This window comes from Phodopus roborovskii, unplaced genomic scaffold (genome assembly GCF_943737965.1).
Source record: "Phodopus roborovskii unplaced genomic scaffold, PHOROB, whole genome shotgun sequence".
NCBI lineage: Eukaryota > Metazoa > Chordata > Mammalia > Rodentia > Cricetidae > Phodopus > Phodopus roborovskii.
Genome location: NW_026126410.1, coordinates 13,237,536 through 13,254,667, shown reverse-complemented (window position 1 = coordinate 13,254,667; position 17,132 = coordinate 13,237,536). Strand labels below are relative to the sequence as shown.

General features: G+C 40.0%; 1 protein-coding gene across 4 annotated transcripts in view; it reads left to right on the top strand.

The window, feature by feature from the left end:
* Positions 1-2,276: 2,276 nt before the first annotated feature.
* The window catches only part of Clcn3 (chloride voltage-gated channel 3), a 75,942-nt gene continuing 61,086 nt past the window's right edge, over positions 2,277-17,132 (top strand). The window contains exons 1-2 of one of the 4 annotated variants that reach the window (XM_051182473.1): positions 2,277-2,681; positions 11,990-12,165. In XM_051182473.1, the coding sequence (XP_051038430.1) occupies positions 12,006-12,165 (160 nt within the window). In that variant the 5' untranslated portion in view covers positions 2,277-2,681; positions 11,990-12,005. The remainder of the gene's footprint in view (positions 2,682-11,989; positions 12,166-17,132) is intronic. The other 3 variants (XM_051182467.1, XM_051182470.1, XM_051182471.1) reach the window with 3 other exon arrangements.

Genomic DNA, 17,132 nt, shown 5'->3' with positions numbered 1-17,132 from the left:
GTAAAAATGATCACCACACTTAAGAGTTTGAGGCCCAGAGCCCAGTCAAGGTGTGGTGGCCTTTGTCATCCTGTGACATGGGAGGCAGTGACAGTATGATAGGCGGGCAGCTTTCAGGACACATATCCTGACACAGTGCGGCAGAAACAATACAAAAGATGCTTAACACTGGTACACAATTCATTTTGGTTCTTATGGCCTAAGCTCCTTTCTAATGACAGCAAAATTCAACTTAAAGAGAAACTGACCTTATGCAGATAACTTACTGCTCTGTTATCTCCAAATCCTTCCAGTATACTAGTATGTATATATACTAAAATCTTATGCTGTAAAAGGCTGAATTAAGTATTCCACAGCAAGCAGGCTATTCAGTCCCCCCCCAAAGACATCCATGTCCATTTAATCCACAGAATCAGTCAATAAAATAGATTAGAGGAAGATTCTACTTGTCATTGAAGGCTTGGAGTAGTAAATGAGCCAAGAAGTTCAAGTGATCTCTGATAACAACAAAAAGCACCAAAGTTGACTCTTCCCTAGGGCCTCTAGAAGAAAACCACTCAGCCAACCTTGATTTTAACCAGTGAGACCTGTGCCAGACTTTTATCCTCTAGAATTCTTAACATAATACACCTGCACAACAAGAAGGTACTGGCACATACTCCCACTAAAGGGCTAGGAAGACTGGAAAAGTCCATAAAAACTCCTTATTGGGAATTATCACCACCCTAAGATCATTCATCTGAGTATCTATTTCACAGCACTCTACCAGGTATGTCCTTTCCTTCTCTTTCCACTGAAGTCATTTGAAGAAGAGATTTAATGACAAAAATCTCAGTGGAATCACAAAGAAACTGGTTCTCAGGTTTAATCAACTGTTTGGTGACAATGCTACCACACAGTGCATTGTTTAAACATATTGTTCAATGTGGACCTCCTCACCAAGCCTTACACATTTAAGGATTGCATATAGAAAGGCTTAAGACCAATCTAGAAATGGTTAAAATAATTTCTGTGAGTAAAGTGAAGATTGAGAACTAGTGTGGTTGAATGTATGCCACAAATCAAGTATTTTTATGTTTGTCAAGCTGGAGGTGGAACACAGTACTCCTGGTATGCCGAGGAATCCCTCTATCCAAGTACTTCCCACCACAAATTTTAAAATAAACATTCTCATAAATTAGTATATAACTATTACAGAAGAGCAAATGTATAAGTAGAATTTTCTTGTCCACTTAAATGAATAGTCTTCCACAAAAGAACTAATACAGTACAAAAAGGATTCTGTCATCTTTATAGATGCCCCCAACTCGTCCTGCCCCTCCAGAAAAAGAATTAGGCTACAAGTCTGCAGTGAGAGCCCAAGCCACACCCAAGGCCTAAATATGAGGGCATTAGTATTCATTAGGCTAATATATATTCATAACTCACTAAATATACATGAGACTCTCAGCCACCTCACGTCTTAATTCTGCCACCCAGTGGCCATACCCATACTACTCCCACAGGTCCTGCTCAGTTACTAACTGCACCTTTCTGTTCACCAGGCTCTTGGACAAGCTCTGGCCAAGGCCAGGCATTTTTATGCAGCTCCCTGCTTGAGTCACAATACAGCTCGTTGAGCAAGGGGAACAGGTTTCCTCTATATTGTGACACACGACAGGAACCCAACATGTAAGACCACGTAACACCTTAAGATTCTTCCAAGATTTTTTTTAAAAATGTGTGATGTCTAAATTTGGATTTATAAGGATTTTCCCCACCTCTGGTATTTTTTTTTTTTTAAAGCGTATAACCTGCGACGCTATGTAAGGCTAGATGACACCGTGGCACACATTACTACGGGCCCCGCAGCATCAGCCCGCCCCGGTCGTAAGCGCCTTTCCCGCCGGGGGTCGCCTGTTGTCCTTTCATGTGGGTGCCGGCGGGGCAAAAGCGACGACGTGGGTGACGTGAGCAACTTGCAAAGCCAGACGCCCTCCGCTGCGGCCCTGAGCCGCCTCCTCGGCTTGCCCAAGCGGGTCCCCTCGCGGCCACGCCCAGGCCGGTCCCCGCCGCGACATTCCGACCAATAGGAGCCGACGTGCCTCCCAGCGCGGCCACGGGAGGATGCGCTGGGACGGCCGGGACGCCGAACGGCCGGCCGTTCACGGCAACGCGGTGACGTCACGCGCGCGACGCACCTGTCGGGCTCGGACTCCTGCAGCTTCCCTTCCAGTTCAGCGGGTCTGGGCCGGTCGGGTCCGGATCGTACAACCGTCTGCTTAGTGCGGTTGCGCTCCGGGTACCGGCTGTCTGGAGGATGAGGCTGGAGTGGGCGGAGGCGTGAGAGCATCGTGCTGCTCTCCTCCCGGTGTGGGGCGCAGATCCAGCCGGAGTCCTTCGAGAGCGCCCCGAGGCTGGAGTCTCCAGTCCGGACAGAGGCAGGTGGCCTCGAGGGCCCACTAGAGCCGCACGACTGAACTTCACCCCGAGACCAGCCTCCGCCAGCCTCACCTGGCCGCACTGACGTAACCCCCCCTGCCCTCAAAGCCGGGTGGCGGTGAAGCGCGCCGCGGTGGGCACCCGGGAGCCGTGTCCCGGTGAGGCTCCCGGGGCGGCTGGCGCGCGGTCTCAAGCAGATGCGGGGTCCCCAGGCAGCGCAGCCACCAGCCGCCCAGCTTGCTATGCCTCTGCGCTGCGAGGTGAGTCGCCAGCTGTCAGGCGTCGCGCCTCGGCGGCGGCGGCAGCGGACACGAGGCCAGGCTCTCGCGTCCCGGTTTCTTTCCACAGTGGTACCTATCTACCTGTTGTTCAACCCATTAAAATCGCCCCTATTTCTTCAGGGAACTGTAGAAGGAGCTACAAGAATTAGAGCTAGGTGCTAGGACACGAGTTTGATTTTTACAGAGTGACCAAATTTAGCAACAGCGTTTAGTTTTTCTATCTTTAGACTTAACGTACATCAAGTCATTTTGAGTGTGTGTGTGTGTGTGTGTGTGTGTGTGTGTGTGTGTGTGTGTAAATTTTTGCATATTGGTAATAGATTGTTGGACCAGAAGTTACTTTGGGGAACTTTTCATGCGAAATGCCTTGTTTAAATAAGTATGGCGTTTTAAAATTAGACAAGGAAGTTAATTACATATTCATCAGGTGTATTCTAATTTTAGCCCCAGGTTTCTATTTCCTTTAGAAACAATGGCTGTTTATGACATTTGGACCAATGACGACTTTGCCTTTTAACAGTTCTATGTGAGTGGTGTATAGAATTTAAAAATTCAGTTCTGCAACCTTTTTTGAGCCCTTGTATTCAGTGCCTGCACCACCACTGTGTTTTATGTATAGTGGGCAGAATTAAGATGATTATTTTCTTTGGATAAGTTTTACATGCCTTTGTAGGTTACTAAAAAACAGGATTTCAGTTCGGGTTGTACAGGAAGTCCAATGCTTGTGTTCACGTTGTTGACCAGGTTGGAAAAGTGCTGCCTTTGCTAATATCCTATTTTATATGGCTTTAAAATCAGCTGTATGACTTGTGGGTGTTTTCTCAAATTGAATAAGCTTTGGTAGAATTTGTTACAGATAGCATTCAACCCTACCCCACCCCTCCCTCTCCCTATGCTACTTCAAAGACTTTGAGTGGCAGCTCCAACTATTTTAAGAAATCAGTATGAATAACTTAGGCCATTACTTGGAAATAGTACTGTCTTATGTACTTGACGAAGCCTTTAAGGAATTAACCTGGTTTTGAGTACATATAGTTCAGAAGAACAGATTTGCTAAGTTTCTTGGTTTGCAGTAGAAAAATGGCAATTGTCCAGGTCACGCTGGTGATAGGCTTTCTGTATCCTGTTGTGACATGTTGGTAATAATTTTCAGACCTCAGGAAGCCAGATTTGATCTCTGTGGTGGGTCATATATCAAAGTTGTATCCTGTTGGGTTTGACCACTATCCTTGCTTTGTAGAATTTCTAACTTGCTTTGTAGTCAAAATCGTCAGAAGACATGGCCTATGTATATGATATAATACATGTAAATGAATACCTTCTGTAATAATTTAGGGTCTGTGTGTCTCTCTCACACACACACACACACACCACACATCATACACATACACACATGTCACACACACACACACACACACACACAGAGAGAGAGAGAGAGAGCGCACACTCAAGTTTTCACCAGTCTCACAAAGTAGAAACATTAACTTTGTCTAACATTAATAGGTGTGGAAATGTGAGAAAGAATTTACTTGTCATTCCTAAGGTTCCACATCAATAGTCGTCAGAACTGAGACTGAAGCTCATCCGTGTGTCATTGCAGAGTTGTTGCTTCCTATCTTCAATGGCTGCACTGTCCTGCATGCTCTTCTAGGTGACACTCTATAGAAAAAGATGGAGTGAGAGACATGGCACCAGAGATCCATTCATTTATAATTTGTAAAAGGGATGTGCAATTGCAGAAACTCTTACAAGTATTGTTTTAAAAAAGCAGAGCTTCCAGACCATTTTAATAAACTTTTGTGTCGGTTTGTATGTGCACATTTGTATTTGTTTGTAAGCATTACAGCTGCAGTTCCGTTTGATATCCTAAAGATAAGAGTTCTTAGTTAAGTATAAGGTGAAGGAAGACCCCCTGCAATCTCACACATTGCTGGAACTCAGAGGTTCACTGCAGCTGGGAGGGAACCAAGTAAACCAGTTCTTCCCATTCTTGGGAGATTAGCTGAATCATATGTGTGTGTGTGTGTATGTGTGTGTGTGTGTGTGTGTGTGTATGTGTGTGTGTGTGTGTGTGTATGTGTGTGTGTGTGTGTGTATCATATGTTATATATTATATTTAAATATATTTAAAGTCATGAAACCTGTTTTTTAAAGTGTCAGTCTTCTGTAGCAGCTTCAAATTGGGGTATTGTTTTATTTTTTCCCCCTTCTTATTAGGACCCTTATATTTGTGGATTTTTCCCTGTTGTCTTTTTAAAATGCTTAATTTTCCCTTTTCTTTTTACTTTTTTTTTTTTTTTTAATTTTATGTATGCTGGTGTTTTGCCTACATGTCAGGTCCTCTGGAACTAGAATTACAGTTATAAGCTGCCATGTGGTTGCTGGGAATTGAACCCAGGTCCTCTGGAAGAGCAGCCAGTGCTCTTAACTGCTGAGCCATCTCTCCAGCCCCCAGTTTTCCCTTTTCATGATGCTTGTTTTTGTTTTAATTTTCAAATTGTACTTGCGTATATACATTTGAGGTACAAATCGTATATACATTTGAGGTACAAATCGTATATACATTTGAGGTACAAATCGGTACTTTGACAAAAGTGTACATTTTGGAAACATTAAGTCAAACCCACATAGATAGCTTGTCTTTCATGTATGTTTTTATGTGTGTGGTAGAAACACTTGTGTTTGAGGAGGTAGCAGTTTAAAGGCATGCAGCCATCATGTGTAGCTGTGCTCACTGCTGTAGGTCACTAGTTGCCTAGGTAACTGAAACTTTGGACCCACCCCCACTTCCAGCCTTCCAGCCCTTTGGAACTACCATTGTTACTTTGCTTTTGAATTGGACTCTGCAGATTCTTGTGTAAGTGAGATCATGCAGTGTTGTTCTGTGCTTGTTTACTATATCTGTTGATAGACACTTTTTTGTATCATGGCTCTTGTAATAGTATTTAACTTAAAGAATTTGTAGTTTTAAGAAATATTCTTCAGGGAGCTAATTATTTAGTGTTTTTTTTTAATATATAAGGTGCAATTTCAATATGCTAAGTAAACATCTTGATTAAAAATACCAAGTAATAATAATTTTGGGAGAAACTAGTTAGATTGTCTTATCTTAACCTTTTTTTAATAAAAATATCACCTTCAATGACTCCTCAGTTTGATGCATTTCAAACTGTTTACTAAATGTGTTTATATTTAATTCCCACTTTCTACTAACTTCAAGGAAAGGTTGAATATTTTATTTATTAATAGCTAGTATTTATTAGTAATTTTGCTTCCTTTCAGTTTATTATGTCTTGTAATCCCCTGACAGGAAAAGGAGAAAGATTTTTTTCCCTCAATGTGAAATCAGATGGAAGAAAGAATGTGGTATGTCCTCCTGAAGGAGATGCCAGTGAACCTGTGGCCCAGTGCCTGTTTCTGGTCAGATGTCCTCTGAACATGTCTGCCTACTCTGTGTTCTTCCACTTCCTGCTTTCATTGACTCTGCTACTTCTGGAAGGAGTGAAATCTTTTCATTAAATGTGGAGAAAGAAACACAAACGTTAGAGCAATTGCTTCATTTCCCACTAGTTCAGTTCTCCATAGATCCAGATTTATTGATCTTTCTTCTGGGTGACACCTTAAAGGTGTTCTTTCCAGTTTTTACTATGGTTTACGATTCTTAAGGCATAATGATGCCTGTTATTTTTGTGCTGGGATTGAGCTCAGGGTCTTGAGTATGCTAGACTCTACCCCAAATTTCATCCAAAGCTGATTATTTATAATTTGGTATTGCAGCAGGACCAGAACTTTTTTCTAAGTGCTGTCCCCGTGTGCATTGTTTTCTTGGTGGTGCTCCACTTACCTAGCTGTTATTTTACTCTTCTCAGAAGCCAACTTGGTATCATTTCATTTGCTCCTCCTTTCTGCCTCCATTTAATCAGGTACTCTTATTCCTTCATACTAGGCTGTCTTTTTGTCGCTGTTCTGTGGTTCCTTCCATACTGTATGACTATATGACTACTGCCTTCTGCATTAAGTCAGCCTCTCTCATGTATCAGTTTTAAAAAGTATTTTATTGTTTATTTTTATTTTTTTGTGCACATTTGTCTGTGTGAGGGTGTTGGATCCCCCAGAACTGGAGTTACAGATAGCTGTGAGCTGCCATGTGGGTGCTAGGACTTGAACGCTGGTCCTTGTGGAAGTGTAGTCAGTGCTCCTAATGCTGAGCCGTCTCTCCAGCCTCCTCTACAAATATTCTAAGGTTCTGGTACCATAGACTGTTACGAGTATTTCATGGTGTGGAAGACTCATTCCTTGACAGAGTAAATTTGAGAAACATTTCATAGGTTTTGTTTATCAAGTTCATGTTCATATAGGTTTTCTAAAAAAGGTCTTTACTGTTAGCAAATATCGTATATATTGTATGGTAGCTTTCCCAAACATACTGACCATCAAGCCTTTCCCACAATTAGAAGTTCATGTACCTACCTATAAATGATTTTCCTTGTCTCAGCTTGGTAGGTAGTTCTGTTCATGCCACTTTTTAAATCAGGTAACCAACCCCTCCCCCAACCCTACTTAGTTTTTTTGAGAATCAGTGTCTCAAAAAAAAAAAAAAAAGAGTGTTTTATTTAGTGTTTTTATTGCTGTGAAGAGACATCGTGACTATGGCAACTCTTATAAAAGAAAACACTTAATTTGGGTGGTTTATAGTTCAGAGATTCAGTTCATTATCATCATGGTGAGACATGGTGGCATGCAGAAAGTCATGGTGGTGGAGAGGTAGCTGAGAGTTCCACATCTTGCTCAGGCAGCAGGAAGTGGTCTAAGACACTGGGCAGTATCTTGAACATAGGAGACCTCATAGCCCACCCCACAGTGGTATACTTTCCCACACCTCCTAATAGTGCCATTCCTTATGAGCTTATGGTGGTCAGTAACATTCAAACTACCACAAGGAGCTTCATGTTATCTGCCACAGTGAGACATAGTCTTTTTGTCTTGAGTTTTGTTACCTTGTGTCATTGGTTGGGTTCCACTTCTTACTGTAGGAATACATATCAGCTATATAAGAAAATACTATATCCCCCTTGAAGATAGTATTTAATATATGCTGAGGCTTACTGAACTACCTGAGGCCCGTAAAATATGGTATATATAAAATTACATTTATAGTTATATAAATTTCTGATACTTTTTAGCTGTTCTGTAAGTATTTGTTATTAAACGATTACTTTGAAATCAATAAAATAACTCACATTTTAATATGAGACCTAGTATAAACATTTTTGTTTTTGAAAATATTTTATACATATAATTAAAAAAATAGTGAAATATAATCATACCCATTCTCATTTACCCCTTCTAATACCTTCCATGTCTCCTCCAACTTTCCTCCCTCCCAACCTCATGTTTGTTTATTTTTTCTTTTTTTCCCCCTCACATTTGGTCAGTCAGTGAGCGGGTGGATGGTCTGTCTCTCTGCCTGTCTGTCTATATCTGTCAACTACTGAGTCCACTTAGTGTTCCTCATATATGTGTGGGTGTGGGGCCCAGTGGCTACATCCTCACTAAATGGTTCTCTTCCTCTTAGCAACTATTCACATCCACTGCCAACAGCTCCATAGTAGAGAGTGAGGCCTGGAAATCATCTTCCCCATCTGTACTAGGGTAGATTTTGGCTTTTTCGATCTTGCACAGGGGATATGCAAACAATCATAGCTCCTGTGAGTTCATGAGTGTGATAGCCACGTCTTACACAGAACAAAGTATTTCATAGCACTCCTCCCATCCTCCAGCTCTTAAATTATGTCTACCTCCTCATCTATGCCTTGGCAGTGTGGTGTGATATGGTATGGTGTGTGCGTGCGTGCGTGTGTGTGTGTAATATAGCTGCCCAGTTTAGGGCTACATACTCAGACTCTTATCTTAGCACTTTAGTTTTTCATGTCATTGATTGCTGCCCAGTGCAAAAAAGAAGCACATGTGAGTATAAACATAAATATTTTGAAGGCAATTTGACAGCACAACTGTCAAAATAAGAATAGCAGGTTCTACCCTTGGGCCTTTGACCTCCCATGGGGAATCGGTACCAGACATGAGATTTCCACTGTCAGAGAAGGTCTCAGATCTAATAGGAAAATGCTTAGTTAGCCTTTACAAGTTGTACCATTGCCAGGCAATGGTGGTTCACACCTTTAATCCCAGGACTTCAGGAGGCAGAGGTAGGTGGATCTCTGAGTTTGAGGTCAGCCTAGTCTACAGATTGAGTTCCAGGACAGGCAGGATTACACTGAGTAACACTGTCTCAAACAAACAAACAAAAACAAAACAAAAAAACCAGCCACTCTTGCACTAGTGGGCACATTTGCCTGGCAGGTTGGTTTTGCAGCATGAAGGGTCCAATGCTGGGTAAGACCATGGATGTCTTCTCTATCTCAGTAATTTGCTTAGCACCTTCCAGCACTATGAAAGCTAGTAATTAGGGAAGAAGTTTCCTGGTCAGTTTGGGATTCATTACTCTGTGTTCTGCAGCCTAAGTATATGCTGCCTTGAGCAACAGATCTTGTAGTCATAGTGAGTAACCAAGGGCAGTGGCAATAGCTTGTGTTCTGGAGACTTCTGGGGCCTCCCCTACCAGTAAGCAGTAGAGAAGTTCCAGGCCTTGCTAGTAAAACATTTAAAAAAGATTTAGATGGGAATGTGTCTTAACTACAGACAGCTAGACTTTTTCTCTCTCTGCCATCATGGCTTTGGAGACTTTGGTCCTTCTTTCTAGTTGCTGATGCTCCTTTTCATTTGCTCCTTTCACCAGATTGTGACAGGGTTCTCTGTTTAACTTCCCAGTCAGACACATAGTTGACTGACACTGTGGGAGCTTAGCCATTATCTTCAGCTCTGCCCAGAACCTTTACAGGGGTAACAAAGCTTGACTGAGACCACAGAGCTCCCTTAAGTTCTTTGGGAAATAGGTCTAAGAAGTATTTATGTGTTTTAGTAATAAAAATAATATCCACAGAGAAAAACTGATTAATTGAACTCTATCAAAATTCAATATTTTTGTTATGTGGTAGATCATCCTGGGCTACAGAATGAGACCGTCTCACAAAACAAAAACAAAAATACTCAAATTGAATACCTAATATATATGCACATACTTTGCTAACCATTGACTAGTAAACAACAAAAATTTAACAGTATTAGGCCTTAGGATACATTCTAGATCACAAAATCAGTAAATTAATAAAACATCAAAGAGCTGTGGTCAATGCTATACAATGGGAGCTGAAAGAACTAATAGGAAGATTTGATATAGGCAAAATTTGACTCAGGTACTGGGGTAGACTTTTTAACTATCTGCATGGCTGTGGTTATTTAAATGTTTTGTGTCTCAGATTTCTTATCTGTTAAGTGGGGAGATTAATAGCTCCCAAACCTTATTATTGGCTCTTAGTTAATACATATACTTTTTCAAAGTGTCATGAGAGTGCTAGAGAGATATGTTTTCTAGCTAGAGGAGTACTTTTGTTTGTTATTGCTGATATGAGATGATGTAAATTTCTGAGGTTGGCTTTGAACTCTGGATAATCCTGCATCAGGTTCCTGTGTAGCTGAGGCTACAAGATGCCTAGCTAATTAATGGATATTTGATGTGACATCTAGAATGAGTAACAAAGTTAGATGCAGAGGAGAGGGTATGTATGCCCCAGACGAAAGGCGAACTGAACTAGGGAGGACTGCCAGCCTGGGACTTTTCTGCTTTGTTAAGTAAGGACTTTGTCTCCTAAGAAGTGTGAAAATGATTAATATATTTTGATACATGGAATAGGGAGAGAGAATACTAGTCAGACACTGTTTTGGTGGTCTGGCTGCAGTAAAAAGATGAAGTTAGAGGCAGACAAGATGTTTGTGTTGATGTCATTAGAAATTTATTACAGTATACTGGACTTTGTCTCTGGGAGCCTGATCTTCAAAATATAGAAAATATGCAACCCACCCTCTATTATACAAATGCTTTAAGTAACACATTAACACTCTTAGCATAATAGAGTTTTATGGTAGAAGAAATAAACATTTATAAATTTGCAGAACAGCAAATTTATTTCCATATTTGTTTATTTCAAGACCAGTTTACTGTTGTTGCAGAGGATGTGTAAGTGTTGAAAACTGAACACATTTCTTTTTGAGCTCAGTTGAGTGGGAAGATTAGTATTTATTGTCTATATTCTGTTCCAGTCACTGTAGTAGGTTCTGAGAATATGGGTGAGGGCTATTTGAAGGCATTTTTAAGGGAAGTATAGCATACATTAGTTTTTACAAGATAGCTATTATTTAGTAATATTTGCTTTTCTAAAATAGTACTGTAGTTTCTGAATACCTGTGTTGCTGAGACACTTATGCTAGTTTTTCATGTGCAGAAAGAAAAGTACCAAGGAGGCAAGATTTTCTAGGAACTTTAGTCTTGGTTGAGTTTGGGAACTTGCTGCTTTCATATTCTGTGTGTAGTCAGCCTTGCTTTACAAGCCTTACTAGTTTGACTGCTTCTATGTTTGCTGAACTCTACACATGTCATTATACGTAGAAGTTCTCATCTTGATAATGAGCATGGGAGTAATGCATTTAAAAATGTAGGAGTGCTATTTTTGGTATAAAAACAGTGAATATAATAGTTTAGGTTTACCTGCTTTGAAAAAAAATGAAAAATTTTAACTATTTTTAGTTTTTCCCTGGTTAGTGGTTAACCCTAGGCTAAAAAATACTTGACTATTTCAAGTCAGTTTAAAAATTTTTAAGTTACAATGTTAACTTTAAAAATTAGGTAGTGTTTGCCTGAGGTAAAATCCAGAGGACTTGGAATTTCATCCATGTGCTGCCGTTCTTGTGGGCCTCTTCCTTGCATAGCCCTGTCCAGTCTGTGCACACAGAAGTGATTGCATACTGTGAATCCTCTCCGTCCTGTGCAGTAAGTGGTGCACCTTTATGTATGGTAGATTTACAAGTGATTGCATACTGCGGCTCCTCTCCATCCTGTGCAGTAAGTCCTGCACCTCTGCACTTGATATTTACATGTAGAGGATCTTAAGATTGTATGGTACTACTTGGAGGAGTCTTTCTTTTTGACAGTCGCATAGTGAGAAGAATTGAACCATCCCTCACCACTTAGCACAACAGAGGGAGATACTGTTACAGCAGACAGACTTAGTATTTTTTAGTACAAAGGCCATGGCTTTCATTTTGTGATGTTAGAATACGTGATTTTTGTTGTATGTTGGGAAAATGTTGAGCCATTTTCCCCTTTTTTCCAGATAACCAGACAGCTAAATGGAGTCTGAGCAGCTGTTCCATAGAGGCTACTATAGAAACAGCTACAACAGCATAACAAGCGCAAGTAGCGATGAGGAGCTCTTAGATGGAGCAGGTGCTATTATGGACTTTCAGACTTCTGAAGACGACAGTTTGTTAGACGGTGACACAGCAGGTGGTAAGTGCAGCATGACAACTGAGAATTGTAGTTATGAATATCTACCAGTACATATGCTTTGGGTTTTTTTTTTTTTTTTGAGACTAACATTTGGGGTAACTTTTGGAAGCCAAGGTAAATTCATAGAACTTAACCATTTAAAAGTGGCCTTATTCATAGTATTTACCTAAATTATTTTTACTACCTCCGACATCTCCAACACTGAAACAAACTTAAATTTAAATATAATTCATAGAAGCATGCAACCATTACATTGTACTCGTCAAGAAGAAAGATGACTGTCTGCAAAATAAACAGGTTATATAATTTCCCTTTAGTTAAGAAACAAGCATCACCTAGAACTCTCTCTTCTTATTTGATTTCCATTTAGATTGGCTTAGTGGTTATTTACACTTTATGTAAGTGGGGTCTTAATGTATGGACTCTCAGTTCTGGTGTTTTGAATTGTGTTTTGAGGTTATCTTTTTTTGTTGCCTGTAGCAGTGGTTATTTCTATCACCATGTAGTTTTTCATTGTGTAAATACACTGCAGTGTAGTTATTCTCTATATTTCATTGTAGATTTTGGCTATTGTTAACAGTACTGCTAAAATATGTAAGTGCATATGTTTTATAAAGTAATATAACTCATGCATTATACTTAATGTGACATGCTTAAATGTAGTGTGTGCATGTCTGAGCATCATCAGGTACTGTTAGAGATACTCTAACATTGTGGTATGCTTATCATCGACCAAGCAAATGGGAGAGAAAAGAAAAAAAAAAAAAAAAAAAAAGACAAACATGAGGCTGGGTGGGAGAAAAGTTGGATGGACATGGAGGTTATTAGAAGGGGTAAATGCGGATAAGTATGATTACATTTCACGTATGTATGTATGTATACAAAATTTTCAAAACAAAAAAAACTTGTTTATACTAGGTCTCACATTAAAACGTGAGTTACTTTATTGATTTCAAAATAATCATTTAATCACAAATACTTATAGAACAAATTTAGTTGTATATCTTAACCAAAACCAAATACTAAAGTGTTAACAGTTTTAAACACTAACTCTTCTGTGTATGCAGAAGGCTCATTTTGAGCTTATATTTGGTGACTTGGGAATTGAAATGCATTTATATATGTTGACCTGGCTATTTAGGTTGCTTCCAGAAGTGCCAGATCAATCTGTCTATTTTATAGAATCCTGTTATATATTCTGATTTGTCAGATACGTTTTTTTGGAGATGTCCTCTTCTCTGGTGTGTCTTAATTTTCTTAGTAGGATCTTTTGGAGAAGTCATTGAGTCTAATGAAATCTAGTTAGTATTTTTCTTTGTTGTTCTTACTTTCTGTTTTCTGGTTAATGATCTTCTAAACTGGGTGTGATGGTACATTCATGTAATACCAGATGTTGAGATAAGGATAGAGAATCTAAAGGCAGCCTGTTTCACATAGCCAAACTCTGTTATTTAAAAATAAAAATTTCAGGTACTTTAGGGGGACCAAAGATCGTATTCTGTTTGCTGCTTGTGTCATTCACATTTAGATCCAGAATCTTCTTGCATTTAATTGTGTATAATGTGAATAAGAATCCAAATTTGTTTTTTCCCATAGGCGTAACTGATTGATTGGTCCAGTACCAAGGCAGGCAACTTGAACTCTCCAGCAAAATGATAGATGGAAGATTGTTTGACAGTATACTATACTATTAGCTGTAAGATTCAGCAATACTGCACCAAAATATTTACTCCAGTTAGGTGAAATACTCACATGAAAAGAAAACAATAAGTGCAAGATGGAAGATACAGACGAGCCTAAGCATCCCAGTGAGAAACTGTGCTACCCCTGGGTGCCACCTACAGTGTTATCTCTGTGTACCAAGTAGCTGTGTGTCTGTAGGTGTGTGCTGGGCTTTGTATTCCCTTACAGTTCAGAAATACATGCCTTTTTGTTCAGTGATCTCAGCGTGTGTCTGTGTTTTATATTCAGTTTGCTTAAGCAGGACATGCTTCCATGATCTTTTCTGTGTATCAACCCTGGTGGAGGTATTAGAGAAACTTAAATGTGACTTGATTTCTTCTCATCCTCGATTTTTATAGTATATCCATGTTCTACTTGGCTTTCTGTTGCTCTGATATAATGCTGTTGGCAAGGAAAGGGCTTATTCCATCCTAAAGGTTACAGTCCATCATGTAGGGAAGTCAGGGCAGGAACTGAAGCAGAAACCGTGGAGGAGTGCTGCATATTGGCTTACACACTTTAGACTTTCACTCAGCCATTTTTCATAAACCACCCACAGTGAGTTGACCCCTCCTGTGTACATTAGTAATCAAGAAAATGTGTCACATACATGCCCACAGGCCAATCTGATGGAGGCAGTTCTGCAATTGAGGATCCCTCTTCCCAGCTGTGTCAGGTTGATAACCAAGATGAGCCATCACAAACGTTGCTTCTATTGCTTCTACAGTTCTATTTCCCCATTCTGTTAGGATTTCAGTTACTTGTAGTAGTTTCTCATTGGGATGCTTAGGCGCTTCTATACTTTTTATTTATGTTTTCATTTTCATGTGAATATTTCACCTAACTGGAGTAAGTATTTTGGTACATTATAGCTGAATCATATGGTAAAGTTACAGCTAATAGTGTAGGAAACTGCCAAAGTGTCTTCTAAAGTGTCTTTTTTTTTAAAATAAATTTTTATTTAATTAAAAAGAATCTTATATACCAATCCCATTTCCCTCTCCCTCCCACCCTCCCATTCCCCCAACCTCCTGATCCCACCCCCCATCCATTCCCCAGGAAGGGTGAGGCCTTCCATGGGGGATCATCAAAGTCTGTTACATCCTTTGGGACAGGTCCTAGGCCCTCCCCCATGTATCTAGGCTGAGATACTATCCCTCTATGGGGAATGGGCTTCCAAAGCCCATTCATTTCTGCACTAGGGATAAATACTGGTTCTACTGCCAGAGGCCCCATAGACTGCCCAGGCCTCCTGAGTGTCTGTCGTTTTGATTGAGAGTTCCTGTTGCCTGCCTTCTCATCAGCATTTGTAATGTCCATGATTTGGAGATTTGGAGTGTAACCATTCTATAATAATACCCATGCTGTAATACACAATTTCTGTATTACTTTTACTCCAAATCCCAGTTTACTGAAGTATATTTTGTGTTCTGAGGAAGTCTCCACGTATGTGTCTTTTTTGAGCATATTCTTCACATTTCTTGACATCTGTGACTGAGAATTTCAGTGCCTGAATCATCTTTGGTTCTATTTCAGTTGTCTGCTTTTTTTTCTTCACTTCTGGATCTTGTTTTGGCTTTAATGCCTGTAATTGTTAACTGAGTACTGGGTACTATGTACAAATAATAGTGGAATCGATAGATGGCACTATCTGCATCAAAGTACTTCAAAATTTTTCCCCAGCAGACATGCAATCTAGGATCTGGTAAGAGAATTTACAACATGGTGGTAGCTCTCTGTTAGTTGGTGTTAGAATTGTTTTATTCTTAGGGTGTTGCTGCTGAGGTGGGTGGTGGTTTGGTAGGAAGCTGCTATGTTTGCTGGAGGATTCAGTAGGCGCCGTCTCTCTTTGCTTCTTTTAGCACTTTATCTGCTTTTTATTGTAATGACTGCTTATTTGTCCTTTGCTTATTTCGTTTGGGAATCATAGATACTTTAGGAGTGAAGTGGAATGGAATGAAGCACCTCATCTCTCTTCTCCAGGTATCAGTTCACTCAGATTCACATTGCTATGGTGGTGTTGTCTTTAGCCCTTTCAAACTGTCCGAGCTTTCAGTCTTCTTCACCTTGTGGGCTTGCTTCTCAGTTACTCTGTTTATGAGCTTAGAAATGGCACAAAACCAAAATGGTTGAGATTGTGTTTACTGCTTTGTTTCATTGATTTCGGAATAATAACACCTCCAGGCTGCCTCCCTGGGATATTCTTTGATTTAAAAAGACAATACTTAAATTTATTTTTTTTCTAACTAATTTAAAAGTGACATTTGTTGACAGTTACAAACTAGAATACATGTATTTATAATTTGAAAAATGAAGTGAAATGAATAACATTCTCTTTACCTCTTTTTTTTTTTTTTTTAATGTGGGTGTAAAATTAGCTCAAGAAAGTAGAAGAAACAGGCAGGGGCAAGGATCCAGCACTTTCCACTGTCATCAAGTGCTGGTGATGCCATCACCCCGACTTTCTAAAGGATTAAGCCAGGTAGTGGTGGCACACACCTTTAATTCCAGCACCTGAGAGGCAAAGGCAGGTGGATCTGTGTGAGTTTGAGACCAGCCTGGTCTACAAAGTGAGTTCCAGGACAGCTAGGACTGTTACACAGAGAAACCCTGTCTCCAAAAATAAAAACAAACACATAAACAAAAAGAGGAATAAGTAGAAAGGGAGGACAGGGTACAAAAATATGACCTAATCTATCTCCAACCACATCCGCCAATATACTAATTTGTATGTCACTTACTAGAACTTGACGTATCCTAACATACCCTAACCAAGACCAGCCACTGGCAATGGGAATGGCATCACTGAGTAGTTAGAACAGTCATGGTTCCTTTACTGGACCTAGGTATGTTACCAACCAAATGAAATTAAGTCTGTATTAGCAAGAAGTTGGAAAGGCATTAGGGGAAGTAGACACTTGTGTTTTCTGTATAGATTTTGTCCTCAAAGTTAATTATATATTTTTCAGTTTGATAGATATTCTAAATACTATGTCTCAAAGACGAATTTATTTTCTTTTTAAATGTTTTTTTTATTGCATGTGTTGTGTGTGTGTGTGTGTGTGTGTGCGCGTGTGCGCATGGCAGATTGAGCATGAGAAGTCAGGGTAACTTGGTGGTCAGTTCTCTCCATGTAGGTGAGCAGGAATCTAACTAAGGTCATCAGGCTTGTTGACAAGTACCTTTACCCACTGAACCATCCCACCAGTCTCAGTGAATTCTATTTTAATACACTTTCTGAATTG